This window comes from Arctopsyche grandis, chromosome 6 (assembly GCF_051622035.1).
Source record: "Arctopsyche grandis isolate Sample6627 chromosome 6, ASM5162203v2, whole genome shotgun sequence".
NCBI lineage: Eukaryota > Metazoa > Arthropoda > Insecta > Trichoptera > Hydropsychidae > Arctopsyche > Arctopsyche grandis.
This window is the reverse complement of record NC_135360.1, coordinates 32,184,762-32,198,609: the sequence shown is the minus strand read 5'-3', so window position 1 is coordinate 32,198,609 and position 13,848 is coordinate 32,184,762. Positions and strand designations below refer to the sequence as shown.

The 13,848-nt window shown below is 30.2% G+C and overlaps 1 protein-coding gene across 1 annotated transcript; it reads left to right on the top strand.

The window, feature by feature from the left end:
* Positions 1–8,259: 8,259 nt before the first annotated feature.
* On the top strand, positions 8,260–11,765 carry LOC143913381 (uncharacterized). Its single transcript, XM_077433115.1, has 5 exons — positions 8,260–8,967; positions 10,261–10,395; positions 10,585–10,708; positions 11,035–11,239; positions 11,323–11,765. Exons 1-5 carry the CDS (start codon positions 8,642–8,644, stop codon positions 11,541–11,543), a joined length of 1,011 nt encoding a protein of 336 aa, XP_077289241.1. The 5' UTR covers positions 8,260–8,641; the 3' UTR covers positions 11,544–11,765.
* Positions 11,766–13,848: the final 2,083 nt, after the last annotated feature.

Here is a 13,848-nt window from a genome sequence, read left to right as displayed (position 1 = left end):
TTATATTTGATTTATCTATTCATCGTCAAAATTCAAAAGATTCGTATGTATATTTTACCAGAATCCAATTCAAACCTTCAGTATTTTTTTAAAAAGCTGAAAACGGAAAAAAAGGATTAAAAATTTGAATTTTAATTTTAATCTACTAATATTTAATATATATATGTATATTTGTTTGCTTTGAATAATGAGGCGATTTAGAAAATAAAATACGTGGGCTAGAAGTATGATAAAGATGGTCGATGTATGTAATGATGAGAGTAAATAAATATATATACACGTAGCTACATAGAAGAATGGACGATAAATAAAAGAAAGAAGTACTCGAATGGTACCCAAAAGAATTTAAAAGGGTACAAGGAAGGCCACAGTGGAGATGGATGGAAGAAATCATAAAAATGTGTGGGATGAAGCGGATGAGAGTTGCTCAAAACAGAAACGAATGGAAGCATGTCGAAGAGACCTTCATCCAACATTGAATGGCGAATGGCTGTGAATGATGATGACGGTGATATGTATACATAGTATTTAGCTAGGGTTGTCAGATTTCATGCAAGTCAATCCGGGACACCCCCCTCCCCAAAAAAAATCAAATCAAATATTTTTTTATTTATATTAAATAATTAAATTATATTAATTACTTGAATAGGAACAAAAACATCTAAATTAAAAAAAGTCCACATGAACACATTAATAGGTGATTCAAGATAAAGTGATTGATGCCTGATACACATTTTTTGTCTACCTTCTACACATAGTTCTCCAGAAAGTACAAGACGGAGACAAATACTGTTCATTGTTGAATATTGCTGCAGTGGGGACCAGAGTGTCTGGTCCAGACATCGACTTTCTGTTTATAGTTTATGTTAGATATTTTTAAAATTACATATGAGTTAAAAATTTATGTAGGAATTTAAAAAGTAGTAAACCGGGACATTTGGGCGTCCCGAGAGGTTTGTTCGGGACACCGGGACACGAGACTTAAAACTGGTAACAATCCCGATTAATCGAGACGCCTGACAACCCTAATTTAACATGTATTTTATTATCATTTATACATCAATAACTAATCGAAAGATGTTTAATACAACGCTTCAATGTAAACGGAACGAAATTTCAAAGCATGCTGTGTATATTAAAACATCATTAGCTTAAACATTTAACACGAAAAAAAGCTTCAAACCAAACCATCAAGCAGACCCTGGCCTTTAACTACATCGTCGAAATAGCACTCAACAACCGAAACGTAATGACGAGAAATCTTTTTTTTCCTTCACCAGCATCATTACGCCACAACGTTTCCAGTGTCGAGACCCAGCAGAAGGTCGACAACTCGACCAGGACATGTGTACAAGTCCACACCTGAATGCGTGTACATAAAACAGTGCAGAATGTCAATGTCGACTTTTATAAATGCGCCCTTAATAACAATATAGCCAGAAAATTGTCGGTTCGACCTCGACCTTAATTACACACGAAAAGCCCTCGAGACATTCAAACTCGATATCCATCATAGCGAACGTGTTTACTTTGAATTCGTGTCGAATTTCTTAGAAAAGTGCTTATTATGACGCTGTACGAAATTGAAAATTTCATGATAGTTTTGCTCTTTACCGAAATAATGACTTTCGAATAACGGCCGTTGCACCGTTCGTTCGTTTTGAGTGTGTAATGTCGTAACTTCCGCTACATCATAATACCTAATGATAATTCATCATCGTAGTGTTGCTCAACATGTCGATAGTTGCGACTATATTTCAGTTATATAATTTCAACGTTGTTGTGTAAATCTTTGCAATATTTAAATATTGTGCATTTAACTTGTATGAATCAATTAGTTGGATAAAATTTGCATACATTTGTATAATTTTTCATTCATTTTCATAATACGGAAATCGTTTAAGTGCAATTAAGTTATAAATGTATACTTTCTAATCTTTATACTGGGGCATATTAAAAGATTTATTGCGTTTTATAAAAGGCTATTGAATGATTAGATCTAATGTTTGTTTAAGCTATCAGAAGGTTTACATCAAAGGACACATTTAGAAACATTATAGCATGAACGATTAATATGTTGTATAAATGTATTCACTTACCATACTATAAATTTATGTCCTATTTCATTGTATTTAAGTGTCTATTCATTGTCTATTCCTAGTCAGTGTGCTAATTTATTATACAATGAGAGTATGCAATTTATTTTATTTATTTTTAATAATATTACAATATTATTTTATATATTTTTTAATAATATTACACTATTTTTATAATAAGCTATGTATGTACATACATATATAAAAATACAAATGCTAAAATTGTGCCATTGAATCTATCCTCAAAATTATTTTCTATTTAATAATAATGTTAGACATTGACACAAATCTATGTGTGTAAAGAAGAATGTTTGTATGCAAATCTACAGTTTACAACTTTTGGCCACCAAATTTGGACCGTAGACTACAAAATTTTCCGAAAGTAATTTTCAATAATCAAGTAAAACGTCTAATTCAATTTTATTTTATGTTTAAGTTTGGACCAATATGGCATTATAGGAGTCCCTAATGCGCCACAATGGTCAAAAAAATTATTATTTCGAATAAAAATACCAATTATTTTATTTTACTTCCGCCATCTATGTTTAAAACTAAAAACTGGATAAATGTGAGTCACTTTTCAGAAATTCAAATTTCAAACGCGTCTGAAACGATATTTTTTCTCCATCGTAATGGCGGAGGATACATTTACTTATATTTATGAGCAATATGGCAAAGTATGATAACAATCGGATAAAAGGCAAATTTTTTCCTGAATTGTAATCGTAAGTGAAGCTAAAAGGAGGTATGTAAAAAATACAGAGATATGAGAAAAATAAAAAAAATATATACATACATATATACACAGACAAAAATACATTTATACATAATCATAAAAAGAACTAAAGCATTATAATAATAGCAGATAAAGTAAAAATATCAAATAATAAAATCGTCCCTGCCAGACCCAAATAGAAGAGAAAAAATCAAAATTCCACTCATACATCACATTCAATAATTAAAATAATGATGTACATAATAAAGAAGAGTTAAAAAAGTAACGTTTACCACAATTTTTTAGCCTGTGTGTTGCAAAGGGGTGGTAGAAAGCAGCGTTTGGATAGCTCGCTGTCATCACTTCGATCTGACATAATATTCCAATAGAATTTTTAATGAGTTTATTATTGATTAAGCTCCTCTAGCTTCATGTCGGATTCATTAACTTACTTCAATGTTAGCTAACCCTCGTATATCGGTAAGATATCAAAACAACCTGAATGTCACTGAACTAACTGAGTGAAGCTCATAAATATGTAGCTTGAAAAAATGATGTAGATTTAATCACTGATAACTTTGTTCTCAAATAAATTTCACACGAGATATCGCTGTTTATTCTATAAGAACTATTTGCCACGATCAAACAGTAAAAGTACGAACATCAAATAGTAAAAGTCTTCATTACGTACATATGTACATATGTGCATACTTTTACTAAATTTACCATTCAATTTTTACTTTTTCTATGAACGTAATAACAATAGATGTTTTGTGAGCATGCGAAAATTTCAACTCGAGATTTTGACTGATTCGAACTGAGAATCGATCACTGATCATGTTTACGTGGCTTAGAAAAAAAATGTGTGTGTTAATATGAGTGGTGTGAATTTTGTAGATCATTTGAACACCGTTAGTATTATCGAACTGAAACTTTGTTTCAGTTTGTAAAATGCTTATTGATACGACATGAATTTTTTATTTGACCAGAAGTGGCACTTCCTCTTATAAGTGTTCTTTTTTTATGTTTTTGGATTAAATTATCTCCTAAACTGCTCAACGAATTGGGCTCAAACTTTTTTACATGTAATAAGAATGAAAAAAATTATACATTGATATTTTTATCTTCGCCGGAAGTAGTACTTATACTCTAGAGAATCGAGGTTTTTTAAGTTTAAAGTAATATATAAAATTTAGTGAAGTTCCGTCAACCGAAAGTGGCGGTTTAATCTTATTCGCTTTCCCTTCTACTATTCTTTTCGACCCCTTCGAGTATGTGTGTTCTTCACCAGAAAATTCTAGAATAATTATTTTTTTTTACCTACACTTTGATGTGAAATTGCTACATATATATATATATATATATATATATATATATATATATATATATATATATATATATATATATATATATATATATATATATATATATATATATATATATATATATATATATATATATATATATTCCCTGTTACACATATGTATACTATAATCCTGTCTTAACGAGTGTACTAACCGGGTCGAATAAGACCCCAGTATTTTTAAATCAAAATACAGCTTTTCTCAATACAAATGGGTTCAATATACATCTTATTAATCATTTTATACATCAACGTAAAAAAGTTTTAGTCCCATAGCATGTTTTTGACTATTTTTGTATTAAAAAATAACGACAAGTATCGTCATGCAAAAGCACATAGGTAAGGCCAACAGGAGACTGCATGACTCAATAGCCACGCGCCAAAAGCGACGAAAACAATAGCTGTCTCTTTCTCTCGCATTGATTCATCGATCAACAAGAATATGCAAGCGAACAGTAAAAAACATGACTTATCGCTACCGCCTTTAAATCATACTTAGGAACATTGAAATGTATAAATGTATTTTTTTACGATGTACCCCTTTTCTAAATCATACAAAATCTATTAAAATAAATTTCTTGTAGTTCATTCTAGAAGTATAAGAAGTATAGGGTGTATAGCTTTGAAAACCACATAGTTTTTACGAAAAACGTAAAAATTGGGGCACTTGCATACCCCACTTCGGTGAGGGAGGGTTAATATAAAATATGTACGTATTCCATAAATAAATTAATGCTAAATTGAGTCTGCTTTGAATATTCATCATGAGATGAATGAAACGGAAACGATCTAAATTATATTATGTACATATGTAGTTTGGCTTTAGATATCGTTTATATGTAACATGAAAATATATTTAAAAAAAACTGTTATATAAAACCGAAGGTCTTTTTAATAACAACACAAAATATTTAAACTGATTAATAATGTATTAATCGGATGCAGAATAGTAATAACCACCTTGAATGCATACGGATATTTTTCGATTCGATAACGTTTTAACATTTAAAAACGGAATAATTAAATAAAAATTATATTTTCTTCAAGATTAATACATTTTTCGGCAATAATATTAACATCAGGAAACGGATCTCTATATATCTTTATTATTACCATAATATCCGATATACGGACATACGTAGTGTGGAGTCACAGATCCGTTCTGTTCTCTCTCTCTCAATATTAAACGTTGGCTGTAGGAAGGAGCTTTACTTTTTTTTTTTTTGTAGATTTGAAGGCCGCCATTCCAGCGTCACAGGCCAGGGCTCGTCAACTCAATATATGCACTTGTACCTTCATATATTGTATATATATAATGAAATAATTGACAATTGACCCGAGCGACCCGCCTTCGGTCCATTTAATATACGACGATGACTATTGACCTTTGATTTCATAGTGAAATGCAATGATAATTAAATCAATGCACAAGCTCGATATATAACCAATCTAATACCGGCATAATATATTTTATTTTCAGTCTAAAAATAAACGCTGTCATCAATACAACTTTTGCTTATTATTAGCATCTTATCGCGTATGACGCAATACGAGGAAAATACACGAATTATCAATACGTAAATTTTTCATGCGGGTTACGTTGATTATAAATTCACTTCAATGTGATCCAGCACTTTAATTGTCGTCATATATGTATGTATGTAACCTTTTAATCGTCAGTCCTTTGATAGTAGAATTAAAATTATATATATGTATACATATAACGAGGACGTTGTTATCTACGGAACAAAAACAACTCGGATTTTCCGATTGATGTTTACATAGTATATTTTTCGATATCCTTTCGAGTGTTGCTTTTGAAAGAATCTAGTGTGTCTCCCTTTCAAATACTCCATATCCTTTTCCTTTAAGGATAAAATATAATATCTAGTGTATTGTTGGTAAATAAAACGTTCAGTTCATACTCAAAATGGAACTACTTCAGATGTGATTCGGTTTATAGTTATATATTGATTTTTACTTCCTCTGTGTATATACAGTGTATCAATAGATAGTATTGTGTTGGACAGGAGTTTCTAAGATGAGATTTTGACTGATTTGTATCTAGTAAATATCCCTGTTCACGTTAGAGATAACGCAAAGACAGATAATCCAAAGTTTAAATTTTATATTGGTTAATTAAATTGTAATCGTTACATTACTATATAGCTATTTTTCGAAAATTTGCGTCAATTGGAATTAATTAATTATCTAAATTACATATTTAGTATTGTATATTATTACAAGGTAGTGAACATAGTCGAGCATAACAGTACGACATAAAAATGGCAATGGGTGGGCCACGTGGCTAGAAGAATGGATGAAAGGTGGACAAAAGAAGTGCTAGAATGGTACCAGAGAGAATGTAAAAGAGAAAAGGAAGACCGCAGGGAATATGGGTAGACAAAATTAGAAAAATGTGTGGGATTAGATGAATGAAAGTTGCGCAAAACAGAGAGTAGAAGCATGTTGGAGAGGCCTTCATCCAACAGTGGATGGTGAGTGGCTGTAGAAGATGATGATGATGATGACTATCATATTTATTATATCATTTTTTTATTCTTTATTATTTATTTAGTACATTATATGTATGTCCATATCAGGAATTGCCTCAAGGCGTACATATGGTTAGACTCGGTCTCCGTGACGAGACAGAATGTTAAATTACAGAAAACGCAAATATCGGAAGGCAAAGATCGAAAATCGAAAAATCTTAAGTCGAAAGATCAAAAAAAAATGGTGCATGGTAAACGGTACTCACTTAATTTGCGCGAGCAGGATACAACAGAAATAAGAGGAACATGCTTTTCCTCCCGTATTCTGCGCGTGCACATTAATTAAATTAAATTTATGAAGTGTGCATGAAACAATATGCAAAATGAAAGTTTATTCACATAAATACAAACTAATTTAAAAATAAAAAATCAAGATAATTATTATATATGTAAGTAAATATTGACTAGATAAATAAAATCAAAATATAATAAATACGATAACATTATGACACATAGTAATTTTAAGAAGATAAAGTTATTCGAGTGAGCTCAGCATTTAATTTTATTAAGTACGTACATATATACATATATATGGAAAACAGTTTATGTGCAAGTTATGACTAAATGCTTGTAAGAAAGAAAGCATTTGAGATGATTCACATTTCATAAGAAATATTACATTTGAAAGTGGAGATTATTTTAATGTCATACAAACTTGACTTGAAATGTGTCCAAAAAATTTCCTATGAAATAATCAATAACATATTCACTATCATACCAAATTGCATCATTAAAACTCTTTACACCATTAAATCGGATAAGTTCATTGCCTTGAGCAAAAAAAGGACACATTTCCACATTAGCATATCTGTATAACGGTCATCGACTGTACATCAAATCATCTGATTGCGTGTATGCATTATTTAACTTGTTTTGATCCACTTTGTTCTATTTTTTTTGATTTTTAAATGCTTTTTATTATTACGAAATTATGTTTACAATACATATTATATCTATTTTAATAGCTACTGATCTACTGAACATTTTCTATTTTAAAATTTAATTTAATTTGGTTAGTAATCATAGTATTATATTATTCTAATGTTAATGTACAGCATAGTAGGAAAAAGAGCTCAAAAACCTATTTAAAATTCTTATAAATGCTCATAATACATCTAATACATAATATTAATTAAAGACTCTCTAAAGTCGATGATCTAAAGCAGCTTGTGTTTAGGTAATTTGTGTTTATACCTGAATGGTATAGACATTTCATTGTCATCACTGAGACTCTTCACAAGTGTGTTAGTATAGGTATTAGTGATTCTGTCATAGAATCTACTGGTTAGTTTGTTAGTAATGTCTGTAACAAATGGAATATTATATATGGCACGCAGTTTTTAAAAATTAGTAGCCACTTTGTTCTATGATAGCATTCAAATATATGCGTATAAAGGTTGAATTTATTCCTAAACGTTTTAGAAAAAAACATTCAATGCCTATTCGGTTGCAAAACCCCTGATCTAAAGCATATATCAGAATCCGTGACAGTCAACAACAGCTTTCCTGGTTTTCGTTTCAACCAGCAGCCAGTTGCAAACGAGAACTGACCCGAGTCAGCTGCGTTTGGTCATCGCTCGTTCAAACGTTTTTGTGCTCTTTGTTGCAAATTGCGTGAATTTTTCGACGACTTGCTCGCACATAATTCCACTTGGAGCATGCGAAAAATCACGATAGTTGCGTCGAGTTGACAATCAAAGAAAAAAAAACAAAGAAAAGTTAAATCAATCCCAGTGTATATAGCATTTAAACTTTAAACGGAACAGTTCCACGCGCAGAAAGTGATCCGCTATTTTCCTGCTATATTTTTTTTAGTATTTATTATAGTTTGGAATTTTTCAAATCGAATAAACCCAGTTCAACATCCTTACTTTGTTTTCTGTGTGTGAAAAATAACAAAAAAGAAATAACAATGCCGCAATCGCCACCTGCCAACGACGTGTCGAAGCTATTGGAGAGTTCTCAACTGCTAGCCGAGATCCCAACCAAATATCGTCACAAGATTGCACAATTGGCCAGATGGTTGGATTCTGATCTGGGTGTGTCAGTGACATCTGGAAGTGAACAATGCGATTTGTTGTTCGCACTGAAAGTCCTTCAGCTCCACGGTATGAACCTGCACAGGAGTAGACGCTTCTTCGCCAAGTACTACAAGTTCCGATCGGGTCAGGGAAACAAGGAGATTTTCCACGATAGGAATGCCGACAGTGAAGAAATACTCAAAAGCTGTCAATCTGTGTAAGATTATGTTTAAAAAGTTTTTTTAGAATACATACGTGAGATTTAGCTTGAACAAAGAAACTCTTATGCTTTGTGCAAAGTCATTATCATTCATTCCATTGTATGATTTTTTTTTTAAATTATTTTTACTTTTTTGTAATTAAGATTATTATAAAATACTTCAATAGTGTAATATTCTAAAAAAAAAAACGAAAATATCTATTATTTAAATAAACAATGAATAAAATTATAGCCTACGAAATAATTCACGTCCATTGAATATGTACATATTTGTTCTCATCGTATTTATTTATACCATTTAAAAAAACTCCGTTTGAATTCATTGCGACAAATTTATTTGTATTGTCAAAAAGAATCTATTGAGAGTTGAGTCGTATCGCTTTATTTTATTTTTTGATGATACATATACATACATATATAGAATTATAAAGTCATGAATACAATAATAAAAATTTAAATAAAATAGATTAATAGTATTAATCGTATCGAATACATTTTTATGATATGAAAAATCAGACGAACATAATTACATATGTATCATCATCATCGTGTACAGCCATTCAAAATCCACTGCTGGATGAAGGCCTCTCCACCACGCTTCCATTCGTTTCTGTTTTGCGCAACTCTAACCCATGTCACTCATCTTCCTTGCGACCTTTGTTTCACCATTTTAATTTCGTGTACATATTTATGTACATATATGATTACTTACATATAATATATAAATTTTTAAACGCTTAACATTAAATGTTTCTACATATACCAGAGTTTATTTTTATAAATTCAAATTAATGACTATATTTTAATAATTGAACATTCATTAATATGTCTAAAAGATCATTGAAAAAAGAAAAATCAGACGTACATACATATATACATACATGTATATGTATCATCATCATCATGTAAAGCCAATCACCATCCACTGCTGGATGAAGCCCTCTCCACCATTCTTCTCTGTTTTGCACAACCCTAATCCATGTCACCTATCTTCCTTGCGACCTTTCTTTTACCATATTAAATTCGTGTACATACATATGTATGTATGTATAATATATGAATACGTACATATAATATATAAATTTTTAAACGCTTAACATTAAATTATTTTGTATCTAAAATGTATTTTTATAAATTCAAATTAATGATTGTATTTTAAATTTAAATATCATAAATAATTCAACGTTTATTATTATGTCTAAAAGGACATTGCCATTAGTCTTAATACAGTAAAATTATATACCACGTAATATAAAATGCATGTTTAAATAATACATTTGATCATTTCAGATATTTATTTACAATTCCTCGTCTCACAAGCGAAGGTCACAGGATTACGTTCATCAGACTTGTACCCGGTGTAGAACTTGTAGACTTCGAACCTAAAGCCTTATTCAAAAGGTTTTTTATGATGTCAGACATAAGGTATTTTTTTTAATAAAAATAATTTTGTATGTATAAACTTCAATTTGCTGATATGTATAATTAATTGCACAAGTCAAGACGAAACGTAATAAGAAGATATAAATTTCGAACAATGAATTATTGTAGTCAGACCAACATGTCATTGTGTCCTTGTAATTGTTATTCAAAATATGACTTCTACTGTTTCAGATTCAAAGAAGAGAATGATTGTAAAGGCGACGTGTTTTTAGTTGATTTAACTGGATTCACTTACTCTCATGCTGTTAAAATTTTCAGTGGAGGACTCCTAGCGAAGTTTATTAAATGCTTAAAGGTAAATATACAATAGTTTATTAGCCACATTTATAAGTAATGGCTCGATTAATTAATACGTTAATGTGTTATTTTTTGTAATTCGACAAATAATGATTAATTCTTCATTTATGTATAATGGAAAATAAATGGCAAATCATTTTCTTCTTATTTGAGAAACTCACAAAAAATGGCTCGTAATTGAATTGAAGATTTTTTACAATTATTAGTAATATTTTAATGAGACTAATTTTGCTATATTTTTTAAATGGTATTGATAAATTTATAACCAGAATATCATAAGAAATGCATGTATAAAATTAACAATAATTTATGTTATTTATTTAGGAAACGTATCCAAGAAAACTGCAAGCCCTTCACTTTTTGAACGCCAAACCTTGGCATAAAAAAGCTTTATCGTTGACTTTGAAAATGTGCAAAGCTGGTAAAAAAATAAACAAAAAGATAGGAACTCACGCAGAAAATGGAGATCCGATTGAAGGATTAGATTTGACCACTGAAAAGGCTTCTCAGATGTTTCAAGATCTCAATGGTATAATAAATCAAATGTCGTTGTATTCATCGTTAATTTTTAAATAACCGACCGTTTGAATTCTCACAATGTATTTATTACAGATATGTGGATGAAGAAATTGCTATCATACAGTTCATGGTTTGAATCTCAAGAAGCGATCAACAAATCTTATATTCCTAGAAAAATTCACAAATCCAAAGATTACAAGAAGGATGAAAAATCAGAAAAACCAAAAGAATCACATCACACTGAAGTTTTCACGCTGATGACTTTAGAAGGGATTTTTAGACAGATTGAAATAGATGAAAATGAGTCTGTATAATAGATAATTTATACATATATAATGTATAAAGACATGATAAGTTTGTTTTTGCGGCGGCACGACATGAACATTAATGAGACCGTTACAAATAACGGTATAACGAAAGTGCAAAGTGATAACAAAAAGACATTGAAGATTTGTTGAGCCGAAATGATTCCCAAACAACGAATATAATGATGTATTTGAATATTATTATGCGATAATAATAATCATGTATCATTGATTTTTTACTATTTTTTATTTATATAGTATAATTTTATATAATATGTATTTTTGATATTCAATAAACTGTCTTCCAGTTTTTGGTTTTCGTTTAAATTACATATATTATACGAAATATGTAAATAAAAACACGGATAAAAATTGCCTGTATGAAAAAGTCATCATCAATAATTAGTTGGAACTTAAATTAATGTCGAATTTGCATTATTATTTATACTTTCAATGCTTTTATTATAATATTGAAAAAAACAATGATTTTTTTTTAATAATCTTAATTAAAAATAAATAATAACCAATACAAAATAAAATGCAAGATCACTCAACCGATAGATCATTCACTTCATTTCAATATGGTGAGATAAATTTTGGCTTTAATATTACTAAATTTAATTTAATGATATTTAAAGAGGCATAAAAGAAAGGATTTGCTCACAAATCAAAATCATTTCTTTTATTTAGCACAAAATTTCAACATTTCAATAATTCCTGTAAATTGTTATATTCTCATATTAAGCTTTCAACATATCTATATATTATCATTGTATTTTACCAAACATTTACACTATACATACATAAATATAATATTATAAAATAGACTTTTTCTAGTACTTTTTCGTTGATTATTGATGATTTACTCCTCACTTTATCAAAATAAATTTCAAGCACTGCTGCTTCACCGTTACAAACTTTTCAAATTAAGTTAAGTGGTCCGTTTTATACTCATTTTACTATACTTTTCATATTAATGGCTGCATTTTTCCTACGAATGGATTCAACAAACTATTCCGATTTTGTAGAATAGAAGAAAACCATTTATTCACTTAGTTTAAATTTAAACTGAAGGGATAATATCATTGTAAACAAATATATTTACCTTATTGTACCTACTCAAAAAGATCCCTTGTATAATTAGGATAAACTGTACCAGAATAGATCAATGTTCCAATCAACCATATACCAATGGTTCTTAGCATGGCAACCCGTTTCAAAATAATATACATATATAAAAACGGCCGTGATGTGTGTGGATATGATTGTGGGTATGTGTGTTTGTGCCAGACCGTCAACACACAGCCAATCAGAGTGAAGTGTTCGAAGAGAAGCGGGGAAGTAGGGGGGGTGGAGCGTGATGTGACGTCAGGCCGAGCGACGAGTGACATACACACACACACGCACACATTCATCATTTAGTCAGCAGTATGGCTTAATGGTTGCGTGCAAGATTAGCACCAAGTGATCAGTGGGTTCGATCCGCCATACTGCTGGTTAGATTTGGGGGTATTTGTGACTCCAAATCGATCGTTTCTTATCAGAGTTTGCCAATTTTATCTGATCATTGTTGAAACGGTTCCTCAAAATTGGCAAAAAATCATCTCTCTACTAAATCTACTGTATTTATTGTGTGCATAAATTAACATTATGCCCAAAATCTAAATCCATAGATGTCTGAATAGATTAATTCCGTAATTAATTAACTAATAAATTGTTATTTCGTATTCTTCAGCTTCTGGAAATACAGTGATTTATATAATAATAAATAATAAATAATAATGTTAAAAATTAATTGTCCAGGAAGGTGCATTGGGGTCTTCCTGTTAAGCCTTCCTGGTATATATCTGTGTAAAATAAAAATGAAATTTCGAAAGGGTGAACGGCGCATTAATACGCGCGCGCGCCTATAAATTTCTCTACACTATATTTATATATACCTATAATATATAACTTTATTTTAATTCGTGTATCAATTCCTTTCCGCAATCAACGGGCACTACACTAGTGATACATAAAACATGTACAAATAACAATATAGTGACACTTTCATATTTATCATTGTAGTAATGGAGAATTCCTGAGAAAGCAATCAAAAAACCAGTATGTATAAAAAGCCAACACGTTCAAAATTCCCTTTTTTCACCAACATTTCCAGCTAGAATTATTGAGAAATCCAATTGAAAGCAGGTATAAAAATTGTAGCTAATTCAAACAAACCCTAGACAACTACCGCCGAAGATTTCGAGTTTTGTAAAGGTGTGTTTAGACTCTCTAATATATCTTACAACAATATAAAATAAACACAAGAAGT